Source organism: Centrocercus urophasianus, unplaced genomic scaffold (genome assembly GCF_019232065.1).
Source record: "Centrocercus urophasianus isolate 14NV4802_14NV808 unplaced genomic scaffold, USGS_Curo_1.0 seq_10, whole genome shotgun sequence".
NCBI lineage: Eukaryota > Metazoa > Chordata > Aves > Galliformes > Phasianidae > Centrocercus > Centrocercus urophasianus.
The window spans coordinates 37,842,415-37,861,465 of NW_024884142.1; the positions used below are offsets into that span (position 1 = coordinate 37,842,415).

General features: G+C 36.6%; 1 protein-coding gene across 1 annotated transcript in view; it reads left to right on the forward strand.

The window, feature by feature from the left end:
- FIG4 (FIG4 phosphoinositide 5-phosphatase) overlaps window positions 1–17,396 on the forward strand; it is a 60,965-nt gene extending 43,569 nt beyond the window's left edge. Inside the window, exons 20-23 of the mRNA XM_042825998.1 lie at window positions 2,563–2,758; window positions 4,442–4,524; window positions 6,820–6,909; window positions 17,109–17,396. Of these exons, the coding sequence (XP_042681932.1) occupies window positions 2,563–2,758; window positions 4,442–4,524; window positions 6,820–6,909; window positions 17,109–17,286 (547 nt within the window). The 3' untranslated portion in view covers window positions 17,287–17,396. The remainder of the gene's footprint in view (window positions 1–2,562; window positions 2,759–4,441; window positions 4,525–6,819; window positions 6,910–17,108) is intronic.
- The last annotated feature ends 1,655 nt before the right edge of the window (window positions 17,397–19,051 follow it).

Below are 19,051 nucleotides of genomic sequence, written 5' to 3' on the forward strand. Positions count from 1 at the left end.
ATAACCTCCTTAATTTTTTCTGAGGAGAATACAGTATTTGTTACTTTCTGTATATTTTTCTTTAAGCAGATGTCAGTTACTGCTGAGTCTGAAAATAAACTCTGTGACTTTTTTCCCTCTGAGGTGTTCATTCTAGCTGTAAGAGTTCTCATGCATTAATGTACTTAGGATACAGCGAGGGGTGGTCTCAGATCAATAACCTTTGTGAGGCCTCTTGTTTACGTGTCTAGCTAAAACATGGGAAGTGTAGCTAATTCACTACAGAGATAAATTACTGTATGAGTTTGCAAATGTACAGCTCTGACAGTGGAACTCGAGTGACACTAGCGACCTCCATGCCTTTGCTGCTGAGAGCATTAGAGCTGTAACCTGAACTACTGTTTTCACCCACCTGCGTGTTATCATCAAAGCCTCTTATCATACTTTGCTTTGGAGTCTGTTGTGGATGGAAAACATCTGCACTATACTGCACTCATAGGAGAGAAGCTAGAATATATTTATTGATATAATATGGAGGCAGTATAGTGATTTAACAAAGCTTAATTGTAAACTAAGGTAGCAGCTTGGGCACTTCAATACAGAAAGGGCATTGAGGTGCTGGAGCAGGTCCAAAGAAGGACAGCAAGGCTTGTGAAGGGCTTGGAGGATATGTCCTATGAGGAGCGACTGAAGGAACTGGGGCTGTTTAGTCTGGGGAAAAGGAGGCTGAGGAGAGACGTTATTGCTCTCTTCCAATATCTGAAAGGTGATTGGAGTGAGAGTGGGGTTGGTCTTCTCTCACTGGTGACAGGTGACAGGATGAGGGGAAATGCAAAGTTGCACCAGGGTAAGTTTAGGTTGGATATCAGGAAACACTTCTTTACAGAAAGGGTTGTTAAGCACTGGAATAGGCTCCCCAGGGAGGTGGTTGAGTCACCATCCCTGGATGTGTTTAAAAATTGCATGGATGTGGTGCTCAGGGACATGATTTAGCGGAGGGTTGTTAGAGTTAGGGTAGTATGCTTAGGTTGCAATTGGACTTGATGTTCTTTAAGGTCATTTCCAACCTGAGCGATTCTTTGAATCTGTGAACTTATCAAGATTGGAGATGACTGGATACACTTACATAGAAGGTAGGGCTAAATGTATGCAATAAGAGGCACTCCTATTGAGTAACAAGGTTCAGAGTGAACTCCCTTGTTTTCTAAACTCCTTGAACCATGCAGGGAAGTAGCCTAAGTGCAGCTGAATCCACTCCTAGTCCCAGACTTGATCAATGCTTTATGTCTACAGGATTGTGTGGGTGCAGTTAATTAGCAAGACTAACAAAGCTTACAGTTAATCTAAGATGTGATCTTAGCAAGGCTAACAAAACCTAAAACAATTAGTCACTTACCAAGGATCTGTGTCGGCAAGAGGCCTTGATATCAGGGTGTAAGGGTTCTCTGTGCAATAATCTCAAGAGAAAACCCTGCCCAAGGGGAGATGATGTGCAGCCAGGTGCTATGCAGGAGAGCTCAAAGTATGCTCTTGGGCTTCTCGCTGTTTATGGGGGTACGATGATTGCCCTATAGGTCACCTTTTAGGTGCAGGCTCAATTGGTCCTCAGCTGTTGAACCAGAGGTCTGCCATCAGTCTCCATTTTGAAACAGATTTATGATTGTTAATCTGTTGTAGCAAGAGTGTTGGCAGTAGTGTTGTTCATTGTCTTCCTGTGCAGTGCCTTGTAAGCAAGGCCGGACTGAAGAAGAGAATTGAGGATAGAAGCCAATGGGAGCAAGGAGTGAGCAGGGAGAACACACCATCACAGAGTCTTCCTGATTTGTCTGTTAACACTTTCACTATCTACCTTCCAATCCCTCTTCCTCCAGAGTTCCTGGAAAGGCTGTGGTGGTTTCTGAGTTGAAAAGGCATGCACATGGCCAGTAGGAAAAGATGTAGAGAATGTAAGGATGATGCAGTTTCTGATGGGTAAAGTAATGCACACCTTTCAGAGCTTTAACACAGTTAGACCCTGTGTTAGTCTGCTAAAATATAGATGCTGCATCTTAACAGATTCTTACAAATAAGTCTCTTTTTATTGACTAGAATTTTTAACTTGAGAAATACATGCCCCATAAGGAAACGTTGAGGGAGAACTGAATTGAGGGGAAGAGGTATAGAGAGGGAAGAGGAGAAAAAAGTAAGTGTTTGATGAAGATTAGAGGCTGGAGAATAAGAGAGTTAGTAAAGTACATAATTTTAGTCAGCAACTGAAATGTTTTTCCAGAACAAAACTAAAGACGTTATGTCTCAATTTTTATGTATACATTTTAACATCACAGTATGGGAGGATTTAAGTAAAGAAATGGAGAATTGGTGGACAAAAGCTGGCATAATCCTGTGAGCACTCTTCACATGCTCAAGAATAAGAAGAGATTGAAGAAAATTAAATCAATTAAGGGATTCAAAAGATGAGCAGCAAGTTTCTTCACGGGGTAGAACTTCTCTTATCCCCTAGTAAACCAGTAACCAAAGTTAGGAATTTTAAATACTTACTATTAATGTTCAATTAATTTCATAAATACTCTCTATCTTCTATAGGAACAAAAGTAATCGAGAAGAAACTGTACTGCAGCGCAAAACTGCTGCTAGTGCTCCTCCACCCCCAAGTGAGGAGGCAGTGTCAAGTAGTTCTGAAGATGATTCTGGGACAGACAAAGAAGATGAAGGTGCTGTTTCTCAACGTTCGACCCCAGTAAAGGTGACTGATGCAGGAGATAACACCAAAATCACTGAGGTAGGAAATATTGTGGTATGCAAGAAAGCATGAATTTAAAATTCACATTTTTTAATATTTTATAAGCAGCAAGAAGTACAGAACAAGCAGAAGTGAGGCACAGAGAAATTAAATGATCTCCGATAGATATTAGCAAAACTGGTGATAAAACTTTGCTGTTCTTACTATTATGTAAGAATCTTCTATAACACTACATATTTCACATAGCTTGAAGAGGAAAATAACATTTATAAAGAATAAAAAACAATGTTGTACGATTACAGCACTTGAAAGTGCCCAGGTCAAGTGTAGTCTGTACAAAATATATCTGCGGTAGTATTGTATGGTAGTGGTTAGTTCAAAGAGGTAGTAGACTTCTGATCATTGTCCCTTATCATGCTTTGACTCACATCACGGTATGGATCTGAGGTCCTGAGCTCTGCCTCCAGTCTGACTAAATCACGCCCTGATTTATCTGCAGAGCTTTAAATTGTTCCCTTATGAAATAGTTTGAATTAGGAAATAAATAAATAAATAAACATTTACAACTTTATAACTATGAAATTGTGTGGTATTAATTTTCGAGATTTTGGGTTACCTGTCAGGCCAATAGAAGTGCATTTATTTCTGTTTAAGTACAGTGTTATCTGAAAACTTTCATTATGTCAGAAAAACAGAGTATGGGTTTTCCAGCAATTCAGATTGTTTACAGATTATTGCTTTAACAAAAATCCAACCCTATTTTTTTCATGATTCTTACCACTGAACAATTGAACAAGATATTTCACTTCAGATTTTCCTTCTGTGTAATGAGTACGCTTTAAAACTGATACCTAAGATATGTCTTTAAGAATTTTAAGATGCTTATGTGAAAGATACATTTAAATACAAAATATAAGGTAGCATTGGCTTTTAATGGCTTACAGTTGGAGGAATTGTTCTGATTTTTGTTAATGCAGCTGAGGACATATTTTCCATTTTACTGCACCTTTTCATGCATCAAATTTTACTCATAATTTACATTGCTAGTTTTCATTATTGCTCATTGAAATTGCAGTGCTGAAAAGGATTACCTATTCAGTTAGGCTCAGTTTAGTTCTCCTGTTTTGAACTAAAAGAAAGTTATCTATCTTTTTAGTTGACACACTTGCAATTGCATGTGCCTTGTCAGTAACCCCTTAGGTTAACACTGACAATGGCGAGGTATTCATGGTCATTGTCTCCTTATTATAGCTGTCTTGTAAAATGTAACTTGTAGAATAGAAATAGTTTTCTATTTTATTGAAGACTATAGTTATTTCAGAATTGACAAAAGGAAATATGAAAGCAAATGTGGGAGCAAGTTCTGAACTAATGTAGTTTTTTCTTTATTGAATTTCGACATAATACATACATCTATAAGTGCTCTATTAATATAAATTCTTGATATCTTGTTCTTTTCTGATGGGATATGATTCAAGAATCTTTTATCTTTTTATTGAACAAGCGTCTTGAGGAAACTTTGTAGTAAGTTATTTATTTAATGCAGTAATTTATTTAATGCAGCTTGCACAAGCGACGGTTGCTGTGTACATGAGAAACTTGTTTGGTTTTGCCTACACTTCTGAATTTTCAGTTTTGGAAATAACTTCTTTCTTGAAAGCAGGCTTGTGTTTAGAAGTTACTACAGTATCCTCAGTCTGAATCTTTGCTCTTATGTTTCAGAATGTAGTTCAGTCCACTAAAGATGTATATGGAGTTAATCTTTCAGATGTTCCTTCTGAAGATGATATCACAATATATGCTAGGTGAGATACATTTCCAGTTGTAATAATTAAAAGGTGATTTGAGAAATCTCATCAAAAGTGCTTCTTTTGATGAAACATATTTGTATTTTTTATCTTAGACGTATGGGCTGCCTGGAGGTGTTCAAAGAATGTTTAGACATTGTGTTTGTGGACATGGTTTAATGAGATCTATTGGTGATAGGTGGACAGTTGGACTGGATGATCTCGTAGGTCTTTTCCAACATTGGTGATTGTGTGATTCTGTGATTTGGTGATATCCAAATACTATTGTTTTTTAAAATCAAACTGTTTTCAGATGTCTGTTTCAACTCTGAATTCAGTGGAAGTAATGCCATTGTCTTCAAATGCAATATGGAAATTAAATGAAAGATACTTCAATAGAAGTATCTGTCAATTAATATATTCCTAGAAATATTCCTGGTATTGGCTCTGGGCAGTAAAGCTGATGAAATAGTCAGAGGAAGTAGGTAACCCACTGTAGGAGCATGGATATTCAGGTACCAGATATTTCTACAGTGGGTTTCAGGAGAGGACAGAAGTAAGTTTGGCTGCTGCCATTGTCAAAGTTGCATGTAATGGCAGCATACAAATACATGTGCTGTGGGTATATAGCATGAAGCTTAGTAACAATGTGCTCTTCATTTTGAACTGCATCATGCTGCCACGTGCTCTTAATAAGTGATTATGTGATCTTGGGCCATACGTCCAGGAAATGAGAGTAAGGTAGAGCATATTGCAGGACAGAATATGGCTCTTCAGGTGGTCCAGCAAATTCCCACTCAGTTCCTGCACTTTGTTGTAAACTGCTACAATGTGAGGCAGCATGCTGCACAGCATGTGCAGGCTCTTCTCAGGAGCTGCTGGCTTACTGTGAGCAGTTGGAGATGGGGGCTGTGTAAGTATCAAGATACCACCTCCCACCTCCAACTAAATTCTTGCAGCTACAGAAACTTCTGCTTCTATTTCAAAGGTAATTTGGACTTTTGTACTATATTTGATTGTTGTTAATGTGGCTGCAGGTGTCTTGGATGGCCAACTCCCACAGAGCAATGAGTAAATTACTAGTGTGCTTCTCCAATTGTAACCCCACATAGAGCATAGGCTATGTGGTAGTTGTTTTAAGAACATGTGTTTAAGCTATTGTTCTCAATTGTGGAGAATGACAATGAAGCCAAACAGAACCTGGTTCAAATCTTTTTCTCCTGAGTCAGAAATGAATGTGAACCTTTTGATATTTTATTAACCAAAACTGAACTAGAATGATTTCAGTTACAGAAGAACTAAAACAGCAAATGCTGTTGCCAGGAGAGGAGTTGCTTATGCAAGACACCAGGAGTGCCAGTCGATTATATTAGCTTAACAAACCCATGTTTCAAACACCTGATCAGTCAAGAGCATTAATGGGGTTTGAAAAAATGTTCAAGGGAACTACATCACCTCAGAAGAACACAATATGTTAAAGAGAATACCTGTAAGGCATGCGTTGAAATGAGCTTCTGTGCATTTGTTTCTTTTTTCTAACAGTGTAACAACAGTGACTATTGTATATTAGAAGCTTTTCTTTTTTTTTTTTTTTTGAGGGCAGTTCTATTTCAATTTGATCTTTTCTGATTTGATGTTATATGATCACTCGGTTCATTATTCCTGATAGTTCTTTAACTTCACCTTTATCTCTAATTTCTTCATTTTAACTACTGTAGGATAGATGCCTGTTTCACAAAATCACAGTATCACATAATGTCAGGGATTGGAAGGAACTTTGAGAGATCATCTAGTCCAATCCCTCTGCCAGAGCAGGAACACCTAGATCAGGTCACACAGGAACGCGGTGGGTTTTGAACGTCTCCAGAGAAGGAGACCCTACAACCACTCTGGGCAGCCTGTTCCAGTGTTCTGTCACCCTTACTGTGAAGAAATGTTTTCTCGTATTTACGTGGAACCTCCCATGTCCCAGCTTGCACCCATTGCCCCTTGCTCTATCATTGGATGCCACTAAGAAGAGCCTGGCTCCATCCTCCTGACACTCACCATTTATATATTTATAAACATTAATGAGGTCACCTCTCAGTCTTCTCTTCTGCCCCATGAAATACTGCATGACAGCAATTAATAGGTAAACCTTTTACAAGCTAGAAAAAGCTGTGGAATTCTCACATGCACCTACTGTGTAGTTTTAAAAATCCTTGTTTACTCCAGAAGTAGATTATGGTCACTACTTAAAGACTCATTGTTTGTGCCACTGGGGAGGTATTGCTTTTACATTTGATTTATTCTCCTATCAACTGTTTCTCACAGGTTTGTTCAGCTGGGACAGAGTCAACACAAGCAAGATAAGAGCAGCCAGCAATTTTGTTGCAAACATCAGTTGGATAGGGTTATAAATTTGTAAGTATTCTTTTTTCCCTTAGTCTATTTGTTTTTACTTTTTTCATTAGACCTGTAAAAGTTTATCAGGTAAAATTTATCTTAAACTGTTGGAGAGTCAAACTTCTGTTGAGGGATCAGTGTATAGTGTGAAGAATCAGGTCCCAGCTTCTCCCTTGTGACTTAAAATCTTACCATGATTTGCAGTTATCTCTATGCAAAATGCTGAAGCTATAGAGTGTAAAAAAAACAATTCCTTATTGCTGTGATTGCTTTTGAAAGAGTTAGATTGAAAGAAGTTGATTGGCCTACATACACTACATAAAAAAACTGAGAAATGCAGTTCAGTCTTTAGACTGAAGTCATCTGAGTTTGTTTGTTCTGAGAAAGCTCTGAATGCCATATATTTGTTTAATATACATTTGAGGAGTTGTGAGAGGTCAAATGGGATATTTTCATATTTTTATTTCTTTGATGGATGCCTGGTGTTGGAAAGGGTAGGGCAAACGAGGAGTGGATTTCTGTTTTGTTTTGTGCCTGTATCTGTGCCACTGAAGTCAGCAGATATGTGCTAGCTAAAATCATTATGTCATGCATTTTAAGTAAAGAAAAGAACATGTTGAGTTTGCGTTTTCCTCAGAAGCATCTCCATGGATTTTTTTTGGTTGCCTACTTTGTGTTATATAATTATTCCATGCGTTAGAGCTGGTGAGGCATATTTTTTAATGGCTTATTTGTTACAGTAGGTAAATTTCATGTTTACCATTGAAATGAAATACTGTTAAACAGCCATCAATAAGCTTACACTTTGTAGATGAATGCATCTGTAGTTTCATAATGAAATACATTAAAGTAGTAAGTTGGCAAACTGTAAAATTGTTTTTAAAATGAAAGGACAACTCTGAGTGTATTGAAATGAAATGGTTATTAAGAAATCATTTTATAATAATGAGAATATTTTTGCTGCTCATAGAGGTGATTCTTTTTGTGTAGTTGCAAAATCTCCCAGCGTGCTTGTGACAGCTGTAGGAGATAATCATCCCTTTCCTGCCCCTTAAACTTAGAGTAAATTATTCCCCATGCTATGCTGCTGTAAAATTAAACACATTAAAGAGAATCTGTGCATATAATTATGGTGGCACTTGGGCAGGTTCAGACATTTGTTTTTTAACTTTCCCTAGAGTAATTTCCATGTATTTCTGAGTCGCATTAAGTGTAGAAAGTAGTGTTAAGTCACAGACTACACAAAGCTGTGCCTCCTGTCACTCCTCCTCTGGAAATGATAGAGACCATCTTTCTCTGCCAGTTCTGCATTTTTAACAACTTTTTAAAACTTTGAAATACTGTTCGGGTGGCAACAGAATCTTCTTTCAACATAGGTCATCAATGGAGCCATTCTTTCAAAGCGTGTTGTTCAATTTTGGAAAAGGGAAGCTTTCTCTCTGTGTTCTAACATTTGAATTGGTGCTCTGAACCAGAAATTTCTTCAGAGAATACTAAACTCAGAGTATTGTGAACATATAATGAAACATATAACCTAAAAATAGTAAGAACCTCCTCTGGATTATAAGCAAAAATGGACACTTGAACAAGGACCACAGTGATTCTTTTGGTACGCTGTATTACCATGCATCTGAAGAGAGGGTTGTTTGAGTACTGCGGTGTAATTACTTCTGGCTGACATTGTGTACTTGTACCTGGTTTCCTACTGCTCTTTGCAGTTTGATATAAATAACTCTGCTGAAAAACATGCTTTCAATCATTTTTCCAAATGCACTTCTTACATCTATCTGGGAGTGCAAGAAATCCGATTTCCTCCTGAAGGGAGAATGGAGTGTTTTGATTCACTGTAGCTCTTCTGGAGAAGACTGTGGATATGCTTTAATGCTCTTGTTGTAAAGACTAGCTAGTTGCATACATTGGGATACAAGGTGTCTTCAGTGCCTGTGTGCAGAATAGCAAATAACACTTGCACCAACTTTAATGAATCCACTGCCCTATTCTGATGCTGATGAGGCCCAAGCAGGAGGAAAGTTTAATGATATCTGCAGGATGGGCTAGAGCTCTGTTCTCCTTAAACCTTTGAAAATGGACCATCTTCAAAGATATACAGTCCATGTTTTCTAAATTCTCTTAATGTTAAATTTTGTAATTTTATTTTAAATCAGGACTGCTTAGATTCTGCTTGTCACGCCTGTATTGATCAGACGTGACTGATACTGAGTAGCAACTATTATATGCAAGTTAGCTTTTAACTTTCCTCAAATAGTGCATGGGCTTTTTTACTGTTGGTTTCCAGATAAAGGAAATTAGGAAAATTTCAATGAGCAATGAAATGCCCTGCATTTTCTATTCCTTTTAACTTGCTGATTGTTTTACTTGAGTATTTTTTAATCTGTTAATATCTTTTAAATAATTAAAAATACAGCAGAACACATTGTAATTATCATTGAGTGTTTTACAGCCCTGGTTAGTCTTGGAAATAATTTCATCCATTTAGAGAAATTCCCTTCTTCATTCAGTACTTCCTTATGAATTTGTTAGTATAAGGTCTATTTCTTGGAAGATTAGATAAAAAGGACTTTATATTTGCTAAGCAAACATGGCATTATCACTTCCTTATAACTGCACAAAACAAACAGTTGTCATTGAGCTTGTTCATCATTCTGTGTATTCAAATCCTAGGAGTTCTTAGAGGGAGTGAGGTCCTTATTGTTGAAAAGCAGAAGTAAATGAATACAGTATCTGTAGAAGATTTAGTAGATTGATTTTTTTATTTTTTTTTTTTTACATTAAACATACGCTAAATATCCTAAACGGTTTCTTGGCAGTGGAAACAAAGGCAAATCAAAGTGCATTCGTAATTAGTCAACAAATGACTTTGAAAATTACTAGTTGTCATGGATTCTTAACCAAGCTGGTAATTTGATTGTATGGTGCTTTTTTTGCATTCTCTATTTCAAATTAGCACCCTAATTTGTTGTTTCATGTCAGAAAAAGTTAAGTTTCATGAATTTCAGTAAAAACATTTATTCATAAGCCAGAGAATTCTTATAAATATTTATAAAAACATAGGTTAACAAACTTTACATTTTTATTTGTTTACGCTAAACTTAAATTACAAGGACCTCTTATCTAGTTGGTGTTAAGTTTTGGTGTTGTATCCCAGGGACCTTGTGAAAATGGTTTAAAGTCCATGTGATTCAGATCCTCATGTATGTAGGAAGAATAATCTTCTCTTTCATCTGTTCTGTCAACACTGAGCTCTGAGCTTTTCAGAATAGAAAGTGTAGATTAGATTAGCATAGCATTTTTGGTAGACTTGTCATCTGAGATACTGAATGTTATATTGCCAATAAAACCATCAGCATTTATCTGATTTAATCATCATTTTCCATTTGTTTATGCATGTCTGCTTAAATTAAAAAACAAAAAACGCCGTAATTTAAATGCTCACATTTGATCTAAGTTCTTCCTTTCCAAAACTAAACACAGTATTCCCTTTCTTTGCTCTCATCCCTCTATGTGTTTTTTGGTTAGTTGCTTTGTTTTGTCCTGTCCCATCTCCTGACTTCTTTATATACAATCTTTAACTGTTGAATTAGCAAGGTCAGCATAAATCTTCCCTACTTAAAAGGCTCCTCAGAGATCACCTTTCTGTATGAGATGTCTCACCTTCTCTCAGATTCCTTTTCTGCACTGTAGACAACCTACTCCCAATGTAGATTGGAAAATTCTCATTGAAGTGTGTAATTGTGTAAAGAGATGTTCTTCTTTCTTTGACTTTTGAAACTGCATATGCTGTTATGGAGGTTTCCTATTTTTCAGTCTTCTCTGCTCCTGAAGAATGTGACTGAAATTTTGTTGTCTGTAGGGAATTGTGCATAAGGAGGGGAAAAAAAAATTGAAGACTCTTTCAAGACCTCAGTAAGCAATTTAAAGGGCTACCATTTAGGGAAAACAAATAAATAAATAGCTCAATTTGCAAGTTTTGTATATATCAGATATATATACTTAGGATTCAAACAAGGCAACAGAGTACATTTTGTCTCCTTTAGATATTCTTTACAGATTGAAAGAGAATTACTATGATGGCTCTCTGGTCACAGCTGTACTGTGAGCTCAGCATACCACCTGACACAGCTTCTTCTAAGTATGAAACTTTGTAAGAACTGAAGAATATTTCACTTCTTTTATTGTAAAGACAACAAACTCCTAGTGAAATGACAATATTGTGAAGCCTGGTCACAATTACTGTGCAAGTAACTGTCTTTTGCATGTGAGGGGTACTGTCCTTCAGGACGTGGAGTTTACATTCCAATCAATTTTTATTGGGAGGCCATCGAAATAAAAGGTCTCAGGTTTATTTGATAGCCAAGCATAAATAATGTGCTCTCCTATCTCTAGTAAGATACTAAACTTATTCAAAAGATTCCTATGCAAATAATGTTGGAGAAATGCCTTTGTTTAAATGAGTGGACTGTACAAGCATTCTATAATCATTTACAGTTTAATATGTGCCTATTAATCAAAACTGGCATTTATGAACTCACGGTTCTTTCAAGATATTTTTAATATGTTGAAGCAATGAGATTTAGTAACTGAATGTTCAAAATGACATTCACTTTGTCCCAGTTTCTTCAAGTCTTAGGAAATGACTTGACTCACTAGTGCTTCAGAAATGTCATGTCTTTAGAAACAAATCAATAAATAGAGATGGCATCAAATTAGTGTAGTACGTTTTGGTTTGTTTTTTTACACTTTCTAGTGGACTATACAGGCCAGCTGCATTTGATTAAGTGACATCTTTTGGATGTTAGATGGTGACATTAAGTTTGTACAGTGTGCTAGCATCAAATGCTGTTTGCTAGTTTAAATGCTTTAAATAGATAAATGAGTATCTGCAGAAGCTGTGGATTCTTTGAAAAAGATCTACTTTACAAACATCTAGATATAAATTCAGATGGACTAGAGTTTGATACCAATTCTGGAAACGCTTACTTTAGTGTTTATAATCAACTAGCAGTATATGATAGTGATGCTGAGGATAAACTATCACCATTGGGAAAAAAAATTAGAAGTTTAAAGTGGAAATTCTACAGTATTACTCATGCAAGTACCAACAAAAAAATAGAAGAAAGTGCTGATTTGGTAAGAGCATATTAGTGAGTCAGGCTCTCTTCAGAAGAGTTTCAGCTCTTTTGACACAAGAGTTTTTGTTGTTTAAGAGAAGCATTAAAGCAGCATTTTGCAAATTTTATCTTAATCATATAGGCAGATAACTTGCTTACATTTTTATTATTAATTTATATTCTGTTGTAGTACTTGCATTCTGTTGTAATTCTAAATAAGGAAGAATGAAAATACAGTCTGTGCACTAAGACTTCACTTTTTGCAAAATTGTGAGCTATATATATGTCTTTAATTGTAGAAGGACCAAATGTTTCTGTGATGCAGCATAGCAAATTCTGTCTACAATTTGGTAAAACTGATTTTAGGTATGCAGCCAAACTCTCTGGATGACCAGCGACTTTATATTACCATAACACAGACCTGAGCAATATGTAGTGGCTGTGTTTTTTCAGAAATGACCAGCTGCAATACCAGCAAATTGTAATCTATTTTTTTCCTTCTTTACCTCTTAGAAGGCGAGCACTTATTCTCTCTCAATGAGTAGAGTTCTAAGAGTAGAAACAAATTTTAGTTTGTTTTCTCACCTGTAATAATAATAGATGAACAGAACTAAATTCCAGTATTCAAAATTGGATCACAGTTTTATCTTCTTAGGAATTCAGGTGATTTGCCCTTGAAGAGATACTTGTTGAAATCCCTCCCATAAGAGGCTTTTCTTCACAAAATTTACATTTTTATCACTATCTAACACATATTGTTTCAGAAGTTAGAGATCCAAAGAACAATTCTAATACTGATTACAGCAGCAAGTGTTCTACTCTGCGATTTAAAAGCCCTTATCAAATTTTTAATTAAATTGATCATCATTTAGTAATTACATTATAAAGAAGAGGCAATTACATTTTCATTTTAAAACACTGCAGTTACCTTTCTGAGAGCACTATAATGTTGCTAAGATACTCCTCAAAAACAAAGTAATATTTTATATGGAAAACACGAAGCAAGGCAGGAAATTTTAATGCACGCTTAACCATAGGAATGCTGGACCAACTGGTGAAAAGTATGTTTATGGCATAGATGATATTTGCAGAGCCAAACTAAGCTAGAACTAAACTAAACTGGCATTGGCCAGCTTAAATGCCTTTCTGCTGTTTTGAAGATCCCAAAGAAATGTGCATCACCATGTGTTACTGTTGAATGTCTTTAAAATGAGTGAGCTGGCCTGGCTTGCTTACTTACTTTTGGCACTGCCCCTTTGGCAGCCAACAAGAGTGTCATGAAGGGCAGGGAGTTTGGCAGTGTCCACCCGTAAATTAGAAAGGGAGCAAGAAAGTTTTGGTTGTAGACATAGTCTTGGAAGCGAGGAAGAGATTATGGCAGAAGTCCCTTAAATTAATGGGAGAAGGATTGAAGGGATGATGATATTTAAGATATTAAGGGGCAGATTCAGGGAGGTGTAAGCACTGACAGTTTTCGGAAGACTGCTTAAAAGTTGGGAACCACTATGCTAAACAAAGATAGCATGGGAAGAGATAAATTGTACCCTAAGGCATTTTACAGTCTGTCTGATAAGATGCATTGTTAAATCCAATCTAAATTTATCATTAAAAGTTTAGAAAAGAGATGCCTTCAAGTGGTAACCATTCCATAACTGTTAAAGTCCAATATAAGTCAAAGGGATTTCTTGGCATGTTGCTGAATTAGCTGGTGATAGTCTGAAATAGCTGTGTTTCCATGATTGGCTTCAGTAGAAATTTGAGAGCCAAATCACTGATCACAGCTGTGCTTTGGACTTGAAATTGTGTTACATAAATTTTGCATATGTTAAGACTTGTAGGTGAAGAGTGTAGTGTCTTCTAAGGCAGCTTTACTGAATAACAGTAAGGATTAAAATCTATGTGATGGCGATTTGAAAGATGAATTCAAGCCTTTATTTTAGCATTTCTTTTGTCTGACATTGGTCTGTTTTGACCAAGTTTTAATTCAGAGGCAGCCTTGCTATTTTTCACCTCTGGAAATCAACTGGTTGCTGTTACACTGTGAATATTGGGTGGTTTTGAGTGTCTGATATTCTATTTGCTGGTGTACTTAAACTTTTTCTTCACATTTCTCTTCCAGTTGATTGAGAATCAGTGGGGCTTTTTCCAGATTGACCCTGCAGGCATTACCTCATGCTCATAGTACAACTAAAGGAACATTACTGTATTTCATTTATAGAAGGTCTTTACCTTCATTTGAATTTTCCAATTCTTTGAAGGCAGAGTTCCCTGTATTTTCCCTTTAAAGGAGGATATTACACACCCAGAAGTAACTTATTTCTTGCGGGGCACCTAGATAGTGAATCATAGTTTCTGTGGAATTTAGTGATGTTAATATGGATGAATCTTCATTGCATTTGGGTTGATTGATGCTCACTTTTGAAAATAATCAGCTTTGACAGAAAGTTGCTGCTGTAATTTCTTAGCTGAGAAGTTTTGAGTCCAAAAAATGTGTGCATACACTGATATGGTATTTAACAATAGCATTCTGTTTTTCAGACACTGCTTGTTATCCCAGTATGCTTTTATGTAATGTAAAGTATTTAGAAAATTTGTCTTCAGTGGCTAACGTACTAGATGGCAAATGAAAAGCTAGTTTTTAAAAAAAATCTGTGTCATTAAAGGCGGTTCTGTTCAATGCGTTATTGAAGAGGATGTGGTAGGCTTTGGAACTCTCCATAAATGACAAGATGATGAGGTTGATCACAAAACAGCTAACGTATGAGGAGAGATAAAATACATTTGGTTGCATAATAGTGATGCGGAGGAGGCAAATAGAGGATGACTGTTCACCATTTCTTCCACTTTAAGAACTACAAGCAACCAAGGCACATAATCTCAAATCAAATGAATGTCACATCAGACACAACCAAGTAGTAAAACTTTTCCCCAAAGGATTCTGTGTGTCTCAGAGAAATATTAGAAAAATCAGTGAATACCTTGGAAATTGCTTCTCGTGAAACAGAAGTCCAGTTTCAAATTTTACCTCATATAGTTCCTAAATTCTGGTGCTGAGACTGATAAATATTCTGGAGATGGGATTATTCAGTACCTGTTTTGTTTTTAAAAGCTATTCTAAAGCATTGATACTTGTTGCTTCATGAAACAGGATAGTAGATGTCATGAAATTTTGGTCTGACATAGAAGAAAAGGATTGATTTATCAAAGTGTTCAGTGTATATGGTGGTAAGAAAGTGTATCTACAGTGTTTAAATCTTTGTTGTAATGAATGCTTGGGCAGCATTGTTTACAGCGAGTTTTATAAAGCAGTAGTTTGTTAACGCCTATCTAAAGAGTTAAAGTAGCTTTTCCAGGTGAAACAAAAAATGTAAATATATGAGAACTGATGATTCAGAGAACTCTTCAAAGCATGTGTGCCATTTTTTTAAAAACTGAAAAATGATTTATTTCTCCTGCTTAGGAATAATAGGTGCATTGCATCCACTATTCTGGATAGCTCATAGTTCTGTCAGATAGTTTTTCTTTGGAGTTCATTTCAAAATTAGATTTCTTCTAAATCAAATAATATTAACAGAAGAAAAAGTCAACATGGGTTACCAAGATGTTGACATATTAGTCATTAAATGTTCTGTTGTGGAATCCAAACTGTTCTGCTATCAAGCAGGTAAAAGTCAGGGAGTGTTTTATAAATAAATTACTGAAGTATTGCTGGGAAATGCACGTCGTATACTTATGAAAATTGCTTTCATAATAGCTTTGTGCTTTAAAAATGGATTTTAAAAATTAAAAAAACATATGCTTTGTATTTATTCACTTATTATATATTGTGTATAAATAGTTTTCTTACTACTTTGTTGTTGATTTTGGAGAATGTGTTTCTACTGAAAAATTTGGCTTGGAACCATCAAATATGTTAAATTTGAAAGGATCCTGGATGCCATCTGGTCAAATCCCAAATTAATTTACTCAGGACCACGCACACTCGAGCTTTTCGTGTCCTTATGGATGGGGGTCTCCAGTCTCTCTGAGCAACTTGTTTAGTGTTTGACAACCCTCACAGTGGAAAACTGTTTCCTTAAACGTGATCAGGACATCCCACATTGCATATTTGCTTGTCCTTTTTGAAATCAGTCCTTTCATCACGTGCTCCACGGAGAGGCTGCTTCCATGGAGTCTATAACCTCCTATTAGGCAGTAGAAGATAGCCAAGCTGAGCAAACCTGGCACACACAGCCTCTCATCATACATCAGGTGCTCCAGCTTTGTAATCATTTTGATGACCTTTATTGAACTCATCCAAGTATTTCAGTATCTGCCTTGTACTGGAGAGCCCTAATCTGGGCACAGCACTCCAGATGTGATCTTATGAGTCCAGAGTGCAGGGAGACACAGTCAGTTCTTGCTGCCTATGCAGTTTTACAGAGTTGTAGTGAGAAGGCCAGCTTCTGCCTTATGAGTGAGTCTGATTTTGCAACAGTGCCTAGAAGAGTTCTGGTGTACTCAGGTTCTTGGAAACTTTCAGACTACATGTATTTCTCAGAAGATGAGTAGGTGTAAATATTAGTATTCAAGGAGAACATGTGCTGTATGAAGCTATTTAAAAGATAAGTTCAGGAGATATCGGCTGTGCCGATAGTCATCTGTTTCCTTATAGATAGATGGACATTTCTTATCTGATAAATCCTTTCTGTTTGTTGGTTTAGAAAGTCGTCTCTTGCTTGTTATAATTGCTACTGAGTGGGTAGTTCAATGAAGTTTTCCCGTTATCTGCTATAATGTATGGCACAGATCAGCTCGGGTGCCTACTGATCATAGAAGATCTGAGGAAGGATGGAAAAAATGAGGACAGAGTGAAGGAAGTACAGAAAGTATCCAGAAATGTGATTAGTGACATCTTACCTAATTACCCTACTTGGAAATCAGGTCTTACCAGGCCTGCAGTAGCAATCTAGGTAAATGGATTATTGACTGCCAAGTTACCTTTCCATTGACTCTCATGCATAAGATTTCAAGGAAAATGAATACTTTTCTTTAACTTTTCAATTTTGTCTTATTTAAAGTTCAAATATTCTGTGTGTTTTCTTCCAGAATACCAATCTCCTCCTTTTCTCAAGATAATATTTATGAAGTCCAGCCTCCGAGAGCTGATAGGAAATCAATAGAAATTTTTCATGCACACATTCAGGCTGGAAAAGGAAACATGCAGCCCTTGGGAAAAGATGACTTCCTCATGTACAGAGAGTACATTCGAAACAGATACCTCTAAATATGAGCTGGATTCTCACATCGAGTCTACAGTAGTGATTGCTTGTGAAAATAATTTCAGAAAGGAGTTCTAATTTTGTTATTTTGCAATAATAAAGTTATTTTCTTAAATCTTTTATCTTACAATTCTATTTACTGGTTTGCTGTTACACATTTATAGTATTGTGCTTTATATGAAAAACAGTGATTTAATACTTGTTTTTCAGCTGAAAAAGAAACATCTATGTTAAGAGATTAAGTGAATAATCAGAGTACTTGCAGTTGCTGGAAAGTATGTAGTGATTTATGGCAAAGAAATGGCATCTTTAGGGTTTTATCTTAATTTCTTACATTCTTATGTTTGCTGATGAAGTTGAAATGATTTGTACATGAGAAGAGAACGTTTTCTTCCTTTCTTCCATTACAGGAAACAACCCAACCAAGCGTTTTCTGATGTTTCTTGAGATTTTTAGCATGAGTGCTTGTACTTTGCTGCTTTCTTAAACAAAAGAAAAAATTATGTCAAAATCAGAATTTGCCTGTAGACTAACAGTCTGCTTATGTGAAAACTAACCTTTCCAATGCTCATGGCTACGGAATCCATGCTATAGAGAGGGTGAAAACGGCTTGTGAAGAATTATCGTGAGCTTCCAGTAGGACTCTGAGGTGAACCTCTCAGTGACTACATCATAAATGAGGGAGTGCTAGTTGGACTTTGGTGGAGATCCAAGACCACCCTGTCACTTTTCTGTGTGATAGGTGTCACCCCCTTTGCACCAGATTTTTTCCCTGTATTTGTGCTTGTGTAAAGTGCGTTCTGTAAGGTGCTGTAGGTTCAAACCTCCTCAGGAAGCGGGTAATTGGTGGATAGAGCCTGGATCAGCTGGGATGATCATACGCAGGAGGTGGGTTTAGGCTACATCATGTCCAGCACTAGGTAAGAATGAAGAGAAGCAGGTATCTGAAGTAGGCTATTTGGTTTGGCCTTGTGATCAAAATGTTTCTCAAATAGGAAAAATAACATTTAAAAACCCTATGATTTGTAATTACAAGCTAAAATTCCCAACGCTGCTATCTACTCTTTTGCCTTGAAGAACACTGACAGCGACAGCAGCATCCTTGACAGATGATGTTATTCCACGTGCTCTTACAATCTGTATTTCAGGATTTTCTGGAATAACTCCGAATAACTTATCTTGGGAATGTCAGCCAACTGCATGTACTAGATGTAGAGAACATGTTTGTGTTCGTAGTTAATTGCCTGCAGGCCGCTGCCCCAGATTTTTTGGCTGCATGCTGCAAGCGTATTTCGCATATGTTTGCATATCTCCTGCAGTAAGTAGCACTTCTGTCAGTAATTCAACAAGAGAAGAGATTCACCGGATAAAGGGAAGAGACGTCGGTTGCTTGTGCAGCCTGTGTATTTCACTGTATGGACAGTGGGAGAACGTGGTACCTTAGGCTACCAAAAGATGACTGTGTCCATTTCCATTCACTGTTGTTAATTGATTAGTATTGCCAACACAAGTCCAGTCATACCAAAGATTCCAGAGATGCTGCCTTTAAGTCTGCCTACTTTATTCTGTTTCCATGATAATAAGATTCAGTTCTCAGCCACGTTAACAGTTCTCAAGAGACACACGTTTCTCTTTCAGAAACTGAGGAAAGTATGGGTAAAATTAGTATAAACACAAAAGGAATGGGCTGTATTGGCTGTGAAGAGTAACATGGTTTCTTTTGACTTTATTTAGTAATGATCTAATTTAATATTATGCTATATGGACAGA